Below are 17,922 nucleotides of genomic sequence, written 5' to 3' on the forward strand. Positions count from 1 at the left end.
GCCCTGTTGCGCCAAACAGATTCTGGTGGCATGTTCCAATTTGTGTTGTCCACAGTGGCGGAGCTTCATGCTCTGGCACCGGGGGTGGGGCTGGTGCGTGTTCTGGGGGTGTGGCGCGCGTTCTGGGGGTGTGGTGTGCCGAAGTGGAACCCTATCGGAATCCCGCTGCCTGGGGCACCCTGCCCTTCCTACGCCCCGCCCTTCCTACGCCAGTGGTTGTCCACAACCTGGCCCAAGTCTGTTAGGCTTCATGCTTGCTTTCTGTGTCATACATACCCAATATTACCCAGATGCTGCAATGGTGGACAGACACCCTAGACATATCCAAAGAATACCAGGCACTGCCAGAATGCCGCCTGAAAACCACGGCATTGACTATATGAGCAGGTCAGATGGATTCTGCATCTTACAGTGTCGAGTTTTTGCCATCCACATAATGAGGTCATGAGCAGAGGAGATATTTTAATGCTATTCACAGTCTTTTGAAATTAAAAATAAAATATACAGCTTAAGTCAACCAAGTTTTCCCTTCATTGCTTCAATCCATTTCTGTTTGTATCAAAGTATTATACAAGCTGAAGTCTTTCATACTGAACAATTAGGGAGGGAAAAGAAAGAAAGAGAAATCTGTCCATGCAATACAGACTCTTTTGCCAGAAAAACTTGGGTTTGGAAGGATAAATCAGGTTGGAAGTTACTCATCACAGAGAATGTCTGGCAAGGAGCTGAGTTTGCTGACTGTGTTGAACAAATGTTTGATAACAGACATTTAAAACTGAGCAACAGAAACCTTTGTTTTTCCCTATTTAAAATAATTAAAAATTAGAATATTAGAATATTGTCAGACAAAAGCCTACTCTATCTTTGACTGCATATTGGTTGTGGTACATTTAAATAATTGTTTTAATAAAATACATCTTTAGGTCAAAGGTTAGGGGTGTCATCAGTAGTAGGTCAGAATGTTCCACTTGCTGCTGTTTCAGATAATTAATGGTTCGTGGCGCTCCGACTTCAGTAAGCAATCAAGCACAGTATTGATTTCCTTCTTCCAGTACATATCTAAACAAGAAGACTTGTAGACCAGAAAGGAGGGGGGGGGACAAAAAAACAAAACCAAAACAAAACAGTCATGTGTACAACCAAGTGGGAAGGTGTTCATCAGCTGGATAAAGGCCCATGCAAGTTTTTAATTAAGTTCAGGAAAATTAGCATGGCTGATGAGAGCTGTTCTGCACCTCCCTCTTCTATTCCTTTTCAAAATGGCAGAATGGCAGGTGACACTTTTATACCTCAAGTCCAAAGGGGATTGCCGAGACAGCCTTGCTGCAGATCCCATGAAACAATAAGTTAGTTTCGGAACAAGCTTCTGTCCCCAAAATGCTGGAGAGTAGAGGTCCATTGGTTTGGGGGTTTTTTTGTTTTGTTTTTAACAAACAAACTGGGTTCATTTCAAACAAGATGGAAATTGTTTGAGCCCCTTAGCTCTTTTGTAAACATCCACATAAAATGCCATGGGGAAAGTTCACGTATATTGCATTTTATTTCCAGTTATCTTGTCTATGCAAGTTTCTACTTGGGTGAAGTTCCTAGAGGTAATTGTAGCTCAGACACTCCGCGGCGCCCTCTCAAACTCATGGGTCCTCCTATTCCTGCCTTTCTTGTTCTCCTGTAGATGTTTCCACTTGTTTGTGTTCACCTGGGCATTGGTGGGCCTCTGGCGCCGTTGTTTCCGGTCCCTTTTCCACACCTGCTCACAAAACTCATCCATGGTGTTGAGGTTGGGGTGGTTGATGAGCTGCATGAAGTCTCTGTACCAGACCTTCTGGCTTGGGGTCATGCTGTTAGAAGCTTCCTTGATCTTGGAGGGATCTCCCTCTTCCTCTTTATGAAGAAGCTCTTCGAGGTGGTCCGTGTCGATGATCTCCAGGGTCACCTTGAGGAGAGTTTGCATGAAGCCGTGCTCCACAGCGTGGCAGAAGTAAATGCCCGAGTCCTTCCGCTGCAGGCTCCGCAGCAGTAGACCTTGCTCTGTCCGGATCAGGCGATCATCTGCTTTGATCTGTCAAGGAGGCAAAGAAAGGGGTCACTGTTCTCAATAGTCCTCTCCAGCTCTCTCACAAAGCCTCAATACCGTGTGCCAGCATAACGTAGTAGACTTGAAACAAAATAGAAAATTCTTTCCAGTAGCACCTTAGAGACCAACTGAGTTTGTTCTTGGTATGAGCTTTCGTGTGCATGCACACTTCTTCAGATACACTGAAACAGAAGTCACCAGATCCTTAAATATAGTGAGGGAGTGGGGAGGGGTATTACTCCGAAGGGTGGTGGGAACGGGTGATCAGCTGATAGGTGTGGAAAACCTGTTCACGACTCTTAACGGCTGCAATTAGTCTTGCAGGGAAAGGCAAGGGGTGAGATGGCTAAAGATAGCTTTGTTATGTATATGAGATAAGAATCCAATGTCTTTGTTCAGACCAGGTTTCTCCATGGTTTTAAGTTTGGTGATTAGTTGCAATTCAGCCACTTCTCTTTCCAGTCTATTTCTGAAATTCCTTTGTATTAAGACAGCTACTTTGAGATCTTTTATAGAATGTCCTGGGAGATTGAAGTGTTCTCCTACTGGTTTCTCTGTCTTGTGATTCCTGATATCAGATTTATGTCCATTTATCCTTTGACGTAGGGTTTGGCCTGTTTGTCCAATATAGAGAGCTGAAGGGCACTGTTGGCATTTGATAGCATACACAATGTTGGAAGATGTGACTTCTGTTTCAGTGTATCTGAAGAAGTGTGCATACACACGAAAGCTCATACCAAGAACAAACTCAGTTGGTCTCTAAGGTGCTACTGGAAAGAATTTTCTATTTTGTTTCGACTATGGCAGACCAACACGGCTACCCATCTGTAGTAGACTTGGATAGCAGAGTACCGGGATTTGAAACTGTACTCAGCCATGAAGCTCACTGAACAAGACTTTAGGTGACTTAGCCTCAACTACCTAATAGTGGTGCTTTGATATAAAAACTAAGCTTTTTGGAACGGATGGAGATCCAAATACGATAAACACCACGCTCTCTGAAACCAGTCAAGAACTCGGTAAAACAACCAAGCGTGTTATGAGTCTGTTTCCCCTGAAATGGAATTTCCAGCACACCTCGTTGGATGTCACAGTGTTCAGAAATGGAGAAAAAAAATGTTACAGGGCAGGGGGAAAAAATGTTAGGATTTCAAATGACTACAAAAATGAATCTATGGGAATCAGGGCAGTGAAAGAGACCTGCATATCAGGATGCAGCCTCCCACTTCAAAAGTTTAATCGGAGCTTAGGAGATGTGGGGCAGGAGTTGGCCTCCTCTGGTCCAAATCTAGGTCTCTAAGTTGAAACCATGTCTCCCACTTCCCCACTGCCAATGAAGAAACAAAAGAGCTTTTTCAGCCACAGCTTATGTAGTAATGATACCTGGCCAGAGATCATTTTGGGAGACAAGGACTAGTGAAGATACCTGCCTGCCATCTTCCATTTCTCTCTCTCTCTCTCTCTCTCTCTCTCTCTCTCTCTCTCTCTCTCTCCATTTACCCATCTCTCTCTCTCTCTCCTCTCTCTTTCTCTGTGTGTACACATTTATAAATAATACAAACACAGGCACAAACACTGGATGTAATGCTGTGTACACTTACCACTTAACCCAGTAAGCATGATTCTGAGTGAACATGTGAAGGATGGCACAGGGGACGTGTTGCGGTGAGACCTGGCAACCAAACCCAGTGTTGTGGGTGGGTACCAGTGGATAGCCACAACACCCTATTGGTAGGTCCCTTGATGCTGGGTTTAATCAGGCCAATGGGACGCTAGCCAAACGGATCAAGGGACCTATATGCACGTGACCCAGAGCTTCCTCTTTTGGCCAGTGCATCGGAACACCCGCCCACCTCTCCCTACATTTAGGGTTTGCACACTTGACCTTGCTATGCCGTTGTGTGTCGTCTGTCATTGGGACAGGGGCACGGTAGGAATTTTCCCCACTTGGCTGACTGGCTGTTGCCATTTCGCCTGCCGCGTAGCAAATCGTCACAACATGTAAGGTTGCGGATAGGCTCTGGTTCAGGTGATAGGGATGGGGGAACGCTCTCACCATCCCTATGTGAAGGGTATTCCGTTAAAGGAATCCAGGGACTCAATGGTTTGGTCAACCCCTGAGAGGGGGTTGTGTCCATGCCTGAGTCCAGGGGGACATTTGGGTGGCGTATAGAGCAGCTTTCCGCTATCCAGGTATTCACCCTTGGCTGACCTATGCTGGAACTCTGGGTCAGCGCTACCTGTAACGGTGCAGTGAGCTAGTCAAACCAAAGCCCATGCAACCACTCACTTTCTGGAATCAATAAAGTTGTAGCCTAAATTCTGCCAAAAACCAAACCAAAATTTGAGTCTTGACTGAATTTACTTATGAGGGAGGTTTAAAGGTCTGAACATGCAAATGATAAAACCCACCAACTTTATCCATGTGGCTAAAGAAAGGCAAATGCCAGATACTATTTTGTACCATGACGGGTCTTATGGAGCATGCTCTATTCTTCCCACCACGTTTTTTGGGGGGAAACACCCAACCCTCAAATAATGAGTTTTTAGAAACTATACAAAACCTCTAGCTGTGGCCTTGGCAGGAATTTTTTCACCTGAATAAAATATGTCCCTTGGATTCTTCATGCAAAATAACATTTAACTGTCTCTTCCCCTTTCTTTCTTTCTTTCTTTCTTTCTTTCTTTCTTTCTTTCTTTCTTTCTACTCCCCCACCCTCAGGTGGTGTCTAGCCAGCAGGGGAAAGGTTATTCTGTTAAAAATGAGGTGATGAAGTGGCCTTCCAGACTTGTAGGATGTCTACATTCCTACTAATCCCCCAGAGCACCTGGGGAAATGAAAAGCACAACCATATTATTACTGTATATAGGTAACTGTGCAAGGGCAGGAGCAGGGACACCGAACTCCTCACTTAACCATTTCCGTCTATAACGGCCAGGAAAGCTTTTTTGTTTCCATGGGGATTACTTCAGAAGCTAAGCACCCTCATGAAGGTCTCAGGGCCTCTTTGCTGCTGCTGCAAAGATGGTGCAGATTGAGGATACGGGAAAGGCATTGCTTTGAGCTCCTGAAGTGAAGATCATCATGGAACCAAAAAAACAAATGGCCACCATGGAGGAATTTTTACATTAACAATGGGTTTAGCACAGCAGCTGAGTCGCTGAGCTCAAGCAGATCTATTTACCTCAAAAGGATGGGAGAGCCTGGCTCTCTAGACATCTTAAAGATGGTGCCCATCTAATCGCTGTTCCTTATGAGGTAAATATTGGGCCTTGCGGCGGGGATATAGAGGCTGCCACCTCCCAGATGCCTCCACAGTCACTCCTAAAACTGGCAGGTTTGGAAACAACCCAGTTTCTTTGAGATGTTTCCAAACCCAACTCTTGTGCTTTCTCAGGGGGGGGGGGGGAAGCAAGCAAGGAGCAGGGCTTTTTTGGGGGGAGGGGGAAACAAAACTACAAACTTGTGTCTTGGTCAGACAGAAGATGTGGCCCCACAAAACTGAATGTTGCTTTATTTTTATTTTTATTTTTTAAAGTGCCCTGCAACATGTCAGGGAGAAAGCTAGACTATAGCCTTTCTCCCTGACATCTCATCTATGTAGAGGTTTTTTTGGGTGGGGTGGGGGAGGTGTGCTGTTGCTGTAAGCAGGAACATTTTATCATGGGAGTCCTGCTCCTACAGTGGTACAGCTGAGGCTCACGGGTCCCAGATTCTTGAGAACTGGGCCAGAGAGACTGAACACGTTGAACCAGAAACTCCTGGGATGCACTTTCAAGAGCCCATACCTCTTCCTTTCGGTCATCATTTTGCTTCTGGAATTGCCAATAGACCAGAGCACGCTGAGATTTGGGGCTGCATTCCAGGAAAGTGCTGCTGTTCTCCACTCCGTAGATGATCTTCTCTTCTAGCCCATGTCCACTTGGATTATCTGCAGGGAACAATGAAGGGGGGGGGGGAAACAAGGACATCTAAATGTTACTAGAAGAACTGAACATCAGGCCCTGGAATGACTCAGGCTGGCCACTGCATTCTTCTGGGCAGGAAGGTGTAGAAAGGGCTTCCTGGTCCAGCTGAGACTTTCTTGACCAATGAAGACGTCTGGTGAGTACCTGTCTTTGGAGAAGGGCTGCAGCACAGTGGGAGGTGCAAGCTCCTAGGTTCAATCCCTGGCATTTCCAGGTAGGGCTGAGAGAGACAGACACCTAAAACCCTGGAAAGCCACTGCAGCTCAGGGCAGGTGGTATACTGAGCGATATGGACTGACAGTCTGACTCGGGATATGTACAGATTAGTGGTTCAAAATGCAGCAACGCTACATTTCAAGTTGCATTAGCCTGCTGCTGGTGTGTACACCAGAGAGCGAGTGTGGTGTAGTGGTTAAGAGCGGAAGAGTCGTAATCTGGTGAACCGGGTTCGTGTCTCCACTCTTCCACATGCAGCTGCTGGGTGACCTTGGGCTAGTCACACTTCTCTGAAGTCTCTCAGCCCCACTCACCTCACAGAGTGTTTCTTGTGGGGGAGGAAGGGGAAGGAGAATGTTAGCCGCTTTGAGACTCCTTCGGGTAGTGATAAAGCGGGATATCAAATCTAAACTCCTTCTCCTCTTCTTCTCCACCGGATGCACATTACCTTCTTGGTTTCCCCACCCCTGCAACCTCCCCAGCTGTCACCTGTGCATGGACAGCGACTGTCTCCAATGTACACACCTCGGCTTAACTGAACAGGGAACACGGCTTGAGTTTCCCTTTGGGGTTAAAGCTGGTTGGACGGAAAACACCTAAAACAGTAGTATTTCTCAATAAACCACAGGGAAATGTCATGTGTAGACCAAATCCTGAGCCAGCAGTGGGAGCGGAGGAGCCAAGGGGAAAGGCAACATGTGCACAGCCTCCGTGTCATGTAGCTTCCTGGTCTTGCTTCTTCAGTTTTGACTCGCTCTTTGGGCCCAGCTATTGGCTTGTCACAGAGCTTCTGATCCTGGGTCACCTCAGGCTGCTTGCTGCCATGGTCCCGCCTTGACCTTCTAGAATTTGTGCCCCAGAAGGGAGAGGGGAGGGAATGCATGATCCCAGAGGGTATTTTAACTCATTTATGTATTACTAAACCACCACTTGGACTGCAAGAAGATCAAACTCATCCATCCTTAAAGAAATCAGCCCTGAGTGCTCACTGGAAGGACAGATCCTGAAGTTGAGGCTCCAGTACTTTGGCCACCTCATGAGAAGAGAAGACTCCCTGGAAAAGACCCTGATGTTGGGAAAGATGGAGGGCACAAGGAGAAGGGGACGGCAGAGGATGAGATGGTTGGACAGTGTTCTTGAAGCGACTGGCATGAGTTTGGCCAAACTGCGGGAGGCAGTGGAGGATAGGCGTGCCTGGCGTGCTCTGGTCCATGGGGTCATGAAGAGTCGGACATGACTGAACGACTGAACAACAAAAAAACCATCAGGAATGCCTGCAATAGTCCTAAGCACACACTTTTCCTAAATGGGAGTCAATTATATAAACAAACAAACAAACAAAACATCCCCCACATACTTGGGCATTAATTAATTATTATATGACAAAGATTTTTTAAAAACAAATGTATTAATTCATGGCGCAAGTTGACTCACTTTATCCCTTAGCTTCATTTCATTGGTTTAAAACATGAGATATTTTTCAAATGGGTGAACAAGTTTTCAATGGTTTGGGTGTGGTGTCAGAAGATCTAATTGTGCCTCAAGAGGTCCATGATCTACTTCAACATAAAGCCATAAAATGTAAAGCTTTCAAAAATAAAATAAAATACCGAAGTGTGTTTAGGTTATATGGCACTGCAGTTTGCTGCTGCAGCTCTTAATGACCAGAAATCTTGTTTTTGTGGAAACATTGTTCAATTAATCATTTCCTCTTGTAAGCCGTAATAATTTATGGAAACATAACAAGCCTAATAAACCAGACCTTGCGGACGAGTGAAAGAAAGTGAAATAAATTACTTCCTTTTTGAGGCAACATTGTTTTCAAGTTATCCATCAATTTGCAAGAAATGTTGGCTTGCCTTTGGATTTATATGGCAGTTGCTTCTCCTCCAGCACCACAAAGGCATTAAGGTCTAAGATTTCAAGACTTCATTTGAACCTTTTAAAATGGGATTTAAATTGCAATGGTCCAATAACTATTGGGAGCAAATACACAAGAAAGGATAAGCAAAAAACAAGAAAGCCTGGTTTACATCACGGGCTGTATGTTTTTCTACTTGTGAAATAGGTTGCCCAAGAAGCAGGGCCATTTCCTCCATGTGCCAAAGTATGAAAACTGCTTCCGAGGCCACAATACTAGTCCTCTTGGGCAGGCATTTTGAAAAGGTGTTAATGGTTATTTTCCTTCTGCTCGTGGCTCTTAGGCTGCCACAGAGGGCTCATTGTTAGACGAGAGCCCAGGAAAATAAATGGATTACTCTAAAGAGTGTCATGGGATTGCTGAACATTTTTTTGTGTGCTGCAATGGGCAACACAGCCCTCAGCAATGCTCAAGGGTGTTGAGATCGCGCAAGGTTACTTTGATTAAGATTAGTCTTTCCTTGTGGGGGTGGCGGGGTTTGCTTGAGGTTCAGAATCTTTACCGAACCCCATTTTTGTTTGTTTGTTCTAGAAATGAGAGGGATATGTGACCAAGAGCCTCTTGAGGTGTAAATCCATTGTCAAGTCTTGTTTGGCTTCCATGTTGGCTGCGTGCTAATCTAGCAGACCAAAAGCTGTTTGCTAAACTGTGGTGGCAAAAGGAAGAAAGCTGACAGGCCATTTGCTCTGATGTGGACACAGGAATCGTACATTAACGACATGCAGCCATCCAGGCGTAAGTGGGGTGTGTGTGTGTGTGTGTGTGTGTGTGTGAATAAAATGAATTCTTGCCACCCAGCGTGTAGAAATGAAATACCAAGTCATCAACAGAACCAAATCAATAAGAAATGAATTGTTCCGGTTTTCTTTTCTCTTTGTGTCGTGATAACTTGATTCCCAGCAAGTAAATGGAATACTCCCTTAATAGCCGGATGAGCAGAGCGGCTTTTGAGTTTCAGCTTAGAAATGGATCTACTTGAGAAGCATTGTGTCAAGGGAATGAACAGCAAGACGGAAAACTTTATTTCTAATGGCAGCAGAACAGAGTCTTATTGGGCTGTGTACACACTACAACTTTAAAGCACACCCGGGGCACATTCTCCCCCTCTAAGAATTATGGACCCCAATGGTTTGTTAAGGGTTGCAGGGAATTGTGACTTTGTGGTGGATAAACTACAGTGCCCATATTTCTTTGAGGGGGTGGGAAGTGTGCTTCAAATGTGCTTTTAAAATATTGTGTCTACACAGGGCCTGGCTGTCTACTCATTCCTGTTTACTCTGCATCCATTGTGCTCCCTCTCTTGGTTTCGGAAGTGCTGGAGGAGATGGTGCTGGAGGAGACTCTTGAGAGTCCCACGGACTGCAAGAAGATCAAACCTATCCATTATGAATGAAATCAGCCCTGAGTGCTCACTGGAAGGGCAGATCCTGAAGTTGAGGCTCCAGTACTTTGGCCACCTCATGAGAAGGGAAGATTCCCTGGAAAAGACCCTGATGTTGGGAAAGATGGAGAGCACAAGGAGAAGGGGACAGAGGACAAGATGGTTGGACAGTGTTCTCGAAGCTGTCATCATGAGTCTGATCAAACTGAGGGAGGCAGTGGAAGACAGGAGTGTCTGGCGTGCTCTGATCTATGGGGTCACGAAGAGTCGGACATGACTAAACGACAGAACAACAACAAACAGCATATCTATCCTGTATCTGTCTCAGTTTTTTTCCTATTGCCTGCACATGATGGATTATCTAGTCAGACTCTATGACTAGCATTAAAACCAGGAATAGCTGCATCTCTCCAGTAGAGGGCAGTGCTGCATAAGATCAAAAGCTGTATTTTCCACTCCTGTGCTGTACCGGAATGTGAATAATTGGTGAACTGGGAAAAAATGGTTTATATCCCATCCTGTGCCTGGCCTGGGAATTTTAAATCAATAACCATATACTTTATAGTGCTATTTAACTGCCCCAATACAAGCAAAATGAAGAGAGGCAAGCAGCTATCAATCAACGGCCCGAGTGAACAACTGTGGAACCAACACAAGGTTTTGTGGACTTACTTCTGTGTAGGCGAGCACAAAACTGTGCTGTAAGTGATTTTACATGGCTTGGTGCCAAGCAAGCTCATTTTGAAGGGGACCATCTTGCTTGCAGCCCAGAAACAGACTCTCATGCAGAGATTTTTCCCATCCTTGCCTCCTTCTCACTGGAGTTGTCAGGAGTTGATCCTATGATCCTTCGCAAAGCATGCAAAGGAACTCTGCCACTTCCTCCTTTTCCATCAGGCTGTGGGGCTCATTTTAAAGTCGGCGTTATGGCTGAACATAATGAACTGCTTAGAAATCATTTCCTCATCATGGTCTGCAAATCAGCCTAACTCCTTAATAACGCAGAAATTAGGCAGCTCTAAAGCAACATCATGAGAACCATGACTGCAAAAAGATCAAATTTATCCATCCTTAAAGGAGCCCTGAGTGCTCACTAGAAGGACAGATCCTGAAGTTGAGGCTCCAGTACTTTGGCCACCTCATGAGAAGAGAAGACTCCCTAGAAAAGACCCTGATGTTGGGAAAGATGGAGGGCACAAGGAGAAGGGGACGACAGAGGACGAGATGGTTGGACAGTGTTCTCGAAGCGACTAGCATGAGTTTGGCCAAACTGCGGGAGGCAGTGAAGGATAGGCGTGCCTGGCGTGCTCTGGTCCATGGGGTCACGAAGAGTCGGACACGACTGAACGACTGAACAACAACAACAAAAGCAACATCTTGAGTGGTCAAGACAGCGTTTTGTCCCCATGAAGAAAATTCGCAAAACATTTATGAAAATTATTAATACTTCAGCCACGAAAAGGTGGAAAACTCTGGCTTTGGGGCTACAATACTCTGGTTATACCACTTTAACAAAGTACAAGATTTTTGTACTCTCAGCCTATAACTAAGGCAACTGAATAAAGCAGAGGCCCATACCCAGCATGTTTACTTGGAAGTAAGTCCCACTAAATTCAGTGGGGCATATTCCCAGATATGCACAGAACTGCAGCAACTGAATGGACTTACTCCTAACTCAGGACGCAAGGGAGAAATGTGCTAAGAGGAAGGCACGCTTGGCAAATCCACACCGTGATCAACTCCTGCCCGGAAACCAATGTCCCCAATGTGGAAGGACGTGTGGATCCAGAATTGGCCTCCACAGTCACTTACGCACTCATTGTTAAAACCGTGTTTATGGAAGAAGAAGAGAAGTGTTTGGATTTGATATCCCGCTTTATCACTACCCGAAGGTGTCTCAAAGCGGCTCACATTCTCCTTTCCCTTCCTCGCCCACAACAAACACTCCGTGAGGTGAGGGGGGCTGAGAGACTTCAGAGAAGTGTGACTAGCCCAAGGTCACCCAGCAGCTGCTTTTGGAGGATAGGAGACGCGAACCCGGTTCACCAGATTTTGATTCTTCCGCTCTTAACAACTACACCACACTGGCTCTCTTCCAAGTAAGCATACATAGGAGGCTGATATGCTTGTTTTACTAGAGGTAAAGAGGAACAGATTTGCTCTGGTTCCATTCCTGACCCTTTCCTTTGTGAACCAAGGTGGCTGAGCAAGGATCACGTAATGATCGACCACTTACCATGATGCTGTAAGTCAGAGCAGTGAGTCAGAGGATCACCATTTCGGATATCTTGTCGTCTAGTGCGCCTAAAGGAAGAAGAAGTAGAAGAGAAGAGTTTGGATTTGATATCCCGCTTTATCGCTACCCGAAGGAGTCTCAAAGCGGCTAACATTCTCCTTTCCCTTCTTCCCCCACGACAAACACTCTGTGAGGTGAGTGGGGCTGAGAGACTTCAGAGAAGTGTGACTAGCCCAAGGTCACCCAGCAGCTGCATGTGGAGGAGCGGAGACACGAACCCGGTTCACCAGATTACGAGTCTGCCGCTCTTAACCACTACACCACACATAGTAGAGCAACCAGTAAATCTCCATTGTATTCATTCACTGTATTTTAAAATATATATAACAGGAGGGGGGGGGGATACTTTAGAAGGACAGCCTGACCCACAGAAACTGAGCTGCTGAAGATTTTCTTGGCTTAAAAACAATTTGGGGAAGTTTCTCCTGCTGGATACCTTTGTCAGGAAAGCAAACGGGTCGACCAGGCAACACTAGGGATATTATTAGTTATATTCAGAGAAAGATGTCACCCAAAGATATGGATGCTTGAAGGAAATGATCCATTCCTTTTGTGAACAACATTCCAAACCATTTTTCTGTCAGTGTTCGCATTCAGAAGTCAATAATTCCAACCCAAGTGAGCATTGTTGTTGCAGTAGCCAAGGCCCTGAGGGGTATTGATCACAACTAAATTAAGTGCCTGAGATGCAGGCAGTTGGATTCAGGAGAGTTCGGCACGCGCACCAGGGAGCCATCGCTTCCTTCAACCTAGAGTACGGCCATGTGCACACAATGCCATTACAGCACATTCAGAACAGATTCCTTCCCCCAAAAAAGATTCTGGGCACGGCAGCTTTCCCCTCTCAGAGCTACACCTCCTAGCAACCTGTATCAAACGACAAGCACACAATTCTTTGAGGCAAATAACATGCTTCGAGTGCGCTTTCAATGTGTGGAATGTATGCAGCCCAGTCTCAAATGCGGCATCTTCTCGGAGAAAGTGAGATCAGCCAAGATTTCTCTAACCCAGTTTCTTTAGATTATTTCATTTCCTCAATAGTGATTCAGAGGTATCCAGGCTATGGGTAGCTGGCCCAAGGAAGATCCACTCCCTCAAATAGTCCCCCCCCCCTTCTTGGTAACCAAAACCCCACTGGTTTTGATGGCAACAAAATCATTTTAAAAAATTAAGTAGACACAGTGCAAATTACACCTCCCGATGACTGGGAAGGGGGCAATAACTGTCCTCTTCAGATGATCTGCATGGATCAACTGGGAGTTTGGGGGGGGGGCTGTGAGCCTGTGTGGGACACCCATTTCTGGCAAAACCTGCTGCTGGAATGTGACCAAGGGAGGCTGCCAAATAAGGCTGAGCATCTCTGTTCTAGAGTGCTGCGTAGATTCCATACCTTTAAAGCATGCCTCAAGTGTCCCGGGAACTGTAGTTTACCCCTTGCAGAACTACAATTCCCAGCACCCTTAACAAATGACAGTTCCCAGGATTCTTTGGGAGGAAAAATGTGCATAAAAGGTATGAGTTAATAGTTATTCAGTATAGCTTGGCCACCAGTTTGGTGACGCAGGACAATGAAGTACTGAGGACTAGGGTAAGAATGAAGTCAACCTCAGGTGCTTGGGTTAAAAAAATCTAAAGCAATGCTTGCCACAGAACAGGATGAATTATATGTGTTAGTTAGAACATGACAGATTTGTTCAGAAACCAGTTAGCGGGTTGAATCGCTAGCAAAATCATTATTGCAATCCATAGCAACCTGTCTTTAAGCAATACCAAACCTTCCACTGGGTCTCTCTTTCTTTGCTTTAATGATGTTTTGTTCCTTTTCAAAAAGAAAATGTGCAGAAAGGAGAACCACCTGAAACCATCTTTCCCGGCCTGGACTGCTATGTCTGTGTTTGCTTTGTCCACTTCCTTTGTATCAAAACAGTAGTGGCAAAAAAAACAACAACAACTCCCTGTTCGACTCATGAAAAAGAGATGCTTTTGGAGCAGAAGAAAGAACAGGGCAAAAAAAAAAAGATGTTGTGAAGGGGCTGGACACTTCGCTTGGAGAAGAAAAGAAACAGCGGAGGAATGAGAAGTCAGGCAAGTGGGTTGTGGGGGAGAGAAAAGAGGATTAGGTGCCTGAACAATGATGGCACCACAGAAGCAGAAGTCAAGGAGCCAGAAAACCCTTTCACGTTTTTCACCCCTGGCATTTGTTGTATTCACTGAAGCTTCTTTGGATTTGGCCAAAATCTAAAAGATATTCCTAGGCCATAAAGGTATCCCCCCCCCCACAAAAAAACACACCATTAGGCCGCAATCAGTCTAAGTACTACTTAGACTCACTGAAATTCATAGACTCGGGGCCATTGATTTCAGTAGGTTTGCTACTGAAACTTAGCTGAATACAACCCAGTTCCTTTTTACATCAGTGAGCTAGGGTTATACCCATGGACCTAGTCCCATTCACAAATATGGGGGGAATTTATACTAATTAGGAAACCTGCTAATCTAAAGTCATTTGTAGGCTCAATAGGAACAGACAAACTGCAGCAAAACATGTCTCTCCCATATCGGTCTCTGCTGACACATCAGGCGCTGCAATCTCCCAATGGTTTGACTTCATCCCCAAAGGTGGACTTCTCCATTGTCTCTCGAGACACACGGTTGCGTGTCAAGGTCCTCAAGCCACCCCCCAGGAATTTGACACAGAGACATTAATTTAGTTTGGGTTTTTGGCAATAATTTAGGCCACAACTTTATTTAAATACAAATTCGGTGAGTGGTTGCGTAGGCATTGGTTCAGACTATGTCCAACCGGACAGCGCTGACCTCTAGTCAGCGTCGTCGGGAGAATGCAGCTGGGGAGAGTTAAGGAGGCTGGGGACGGAACCTCCCCCTCCCCAGCGGTCCCGGGGGCTCTGCCCATGGCCCTAGCCCCCGGCCGGGGGTTCGGACAAGCAAAAGAGCCGCCGGATTCCTTTAACGGAATTCCCGTACCAACATAAACATGATTGCGGAGGTGAGACCTCACCGTCCGAGCAATCCAAACATAACCAATGCCTAACCGCCAACCTTACAAGTTGTGACTAGTTGCTACTGCAGTAGGCGAAAACCAAAATGGCAACAGCCAATCAGCCAGATGGAAAAATTCCTACTGGGCCCCTGCTACAAAGCAGACGACCCCATGACAGGCAGTTGCAAGGTCAAAGCAGAGGCCTATGAAAACGGGGTGGGTGGGTGGGGGGTGATCCGAAGCTTGAAGCCAAGAGAGGGATCACCCTGCGTGCAGAGGATTATAAAGGACGCTGGCCTGTCCATCACAAATTGTTACATCTAACTTTGCCCAGTAACTCCCCTGACCCAATCCTAACTAAGGCCAGCGTCCAGCCACTCCCACAGGACAATTTAGTGTCTTGCCAGGCCCCGACTGCAACACGTGCTCTTACTCAAGGTAGAACCCGATATGCCACCATGAACGGTGTGTTCAGGAATTTGCTTCAGCACAGGAAGGCTTTATCTCTGGGAGTGCTCAAGGACGTGCATGAGGGGATTGGTCCGATGTCCTCAGGTGCACAGGCTCCTCTCCAGATAGTTGTATGCTTAGGCCTGAAGATGGTTTCTAAGTGAAAAGTATGAGTGATCTGGAACCCTGAGTAGACAGGGCTCCCAGAAGTCCAACACAGCATGCTCAGAAACGGTCTTCAGACCTTTGCGCTAAATATGCAAAGACCTGAAGTGGAGCCTGCGCAGCCAGACTCATTGGTGCACCCCTGCTTCCATTCCCAGGTAAAGCCTTCTTGTGTTCAGGTGAACACCTGAATGTGGCTACCATCTAAGCCTGGAGTTCCCAAATTGTGGTGGTTCATAATGTGTCCAGGGAACAGTGGTTGTAGATGCACACTGAATATTTATATTATTAATTGCATGTTCACCGTGTTGCTTATTTCTAGAAGAAGAGTTTGGATTTGATATCCCGCTTTATCACTACCCGAAGGAGCCTCAAAGCGGCTAACATTCTCCTTTCCCTTCCTCCCCCACAACAAACACTCTGTGAGGTGAGTGGGGCTGAGAGACTTCAGAGAAGTGTGACTAGCCCAAGGTCACCCAGCAGCTGCATGTGGAGGAGCGGAGACGCGAACCCGGTTCACCAGATTACGAGTCCACCGCTCTTAACCACTACACCACACTGGCTCTCGGTTCTACGCATTCTTCTGCGGAATTCCCGTTGTTGTGCAATGGCATATAAAAAATAAAAACGACAATTAAAAATAGAACTAAGAATCATACAGCACTTAGCACAGGACACTGCTACAATGGGCAGAAAAACCATGAAGCGATCTGCCATTTTGGGGGGCAATTTTCAAGTGGTCCGCAGGGGGGAAGTTTTGGAACCAAGGGTCTAAGCGAGGCTTCCTCAACCTTGGCCCTCCAGATGTTTTTGGCCTACAACTCCCATGATCCCTAGCTAGCATCACCAGTGGTCAGTGATGATGGGAATTGTAGTCTCAAAACATCTGGAGGGCCGAGGTTGAGGAAGGCTGGTCTAAGCAGAACCCGGGTATCAACTGGGAGCAGCAGCACTCGCCTGACTGCTGGTCACAGGGCTAAGTGGTGGTCAGGTGGAAAGCCTGGCGGATTGGCTCCACCAACGCATTTGCCTCATGCCACACACACACATACACACACACACACACACACACACACTCCACAGCGATGCAGGTGGCCGATAGTCAGGCATGCGCTGCTGCCCCACCATGGCACCTGCTACTGCTTGAAACCGTCCCTTAAGGAATCAGGTTAGGACCTTGAAGGAGAAGTGGAAAGACACTCAAATCCAGCCTTACCTGAAAGGGAAAGTATCTGACTGGCTGCAATATTATCAGATAAATGAACTGTATAAGTTGGATAAGAAATATGGCTTTCAGTCAGAGAAATCCAAGTTGGAAACGGAATTGATAGAACCTAAGACCGAAAACCTTTCCAGAATGTATCATTTATTGCTTGAGTGACATACAAAAGATGAAATGGTAAAATCAGTAATGATTGATTGGGCTAAAGATGTAGGACATAGCATCATGTTAGAAGATTGGGAGAAATTGTGGGAAACTGGTATAAAATTTACAGCATGTAACACATTGACAGAGAGTGTTATGAAAATGATATATAGATGGTATCTAACACCGGTAAAGTTGGCTAAAATATATCATGGTTCATGTAACAAATGCTGGAAATGCAAACAAACAGAAGGTACTTTTTTCATATGTGGTGGACATGCCCGAAAGTAGGAGACTTCTGGGAGAAAATATATAATGAATTGTAAAAGGTGTTGAAAGACACATTTATTAAGAAACCAGAGGCCTTCTTACTGGGCATTGTAAACCATGAAATCCCAAATGATGACAGGACAGTCTTTATGTATGCCACAACTTCTGCAAGGATTCTACTAGCTAAAAACTGGAAGACTGAAGATATACCTACGGTAGAAGAATGGCAAATGAAAATGATGGACTATATGGAACTCGCAGAACTGACCGGGAAACTCCGAGACCAGAGGGACAAGGCGGTACAGAAAGATTGGAAGAAATTTGAAGAATATTTGAAAACTTATGCTAAGATTAGCATTTAAGAATTGAACTGGAAGACTAGATAGGCTACAGATATGGAAAGTATATAAGACAAAAAGAAAGATAGAAGTATGATAATGAAAACAGAGATTAAGAAAAAGATTAGATATAAATGATGATTATATAATGTTAAGAATTTACTAAGGATGATATAGGGACCCAGGTGGTGCTGTGGGTTAAACCACAGAGTCTAGGGCTTGCTGATCAGAAGGTTGGCGGTTCGAATCCCCGCAACAGGGTGAGCTCCCGTTGCTCGGTCCCAGCTCCTGCCCACCTAGCAGTTCGAAAGCACATCAAAGTGCAAGTAGATAAATAGGTACCACTCCAGCGGGAAGGTAAACGGCGTTTCCGTGTGCTGCTCTGGTTCGCCAGAAGCGGCTTTGTCATGCTGGCCACATGAGCCGGAAGCTGTCTGTGGACAAACGCTGGCTCCCTCGGCCTATAGAGCGAGAT

The 17,922-nt window shown here is 45.7% G+C and overlaps 1 protein-coding gene across 1 annotated transcript in view; it reads right to left on the reverse strand.

Annotated features, from left to right (window-relative positions):
- Window positions 1-1,098: 1,098 nt before the first annotated feature.
- SEMA3A (semaphorin 3A) overlaps window positions 1,099-17,922 on the reverse strand; it is a 223,325-nt gene continuing 206,501 nt past the window's right edge. The window contains exons 15-17 of the mRNA XM_033148345.1: window positions 11,798-11,865; window positions 5,864-6,006; window positions 1,099-2,059 (exon numbers count right to left, since the gene is read on the reverse strand). Coding sequence (XP_033004236.1) covers window positions 1,604-2,059; window positions 5,864-6,006; window positions 11,798-11,865 — 667 coding nt within the window. The 3' untranslated portion in view covers window positions 1,099-1,603. The remainder of the gene's footprint in view (window positions 2,060-5,863; window positions 6,007-11,797; window positions 11,866-17,922) is intronic.

The sequence above is a fragment of the Lacerta agilis genome, chromosome 5 (assembly GCF_009819535.1).
Source record: "Lacerta agilis isolate rLacAgi1 chromosome 5, rLacAgi1.pri, whole genome shotgun sequence".
Lineage (NCBI taxonomy): Eukaryota > Metazoa > Chordata > Lepidosauria > Squamata > Lacertidae > Lacerta > Lacerta agilis.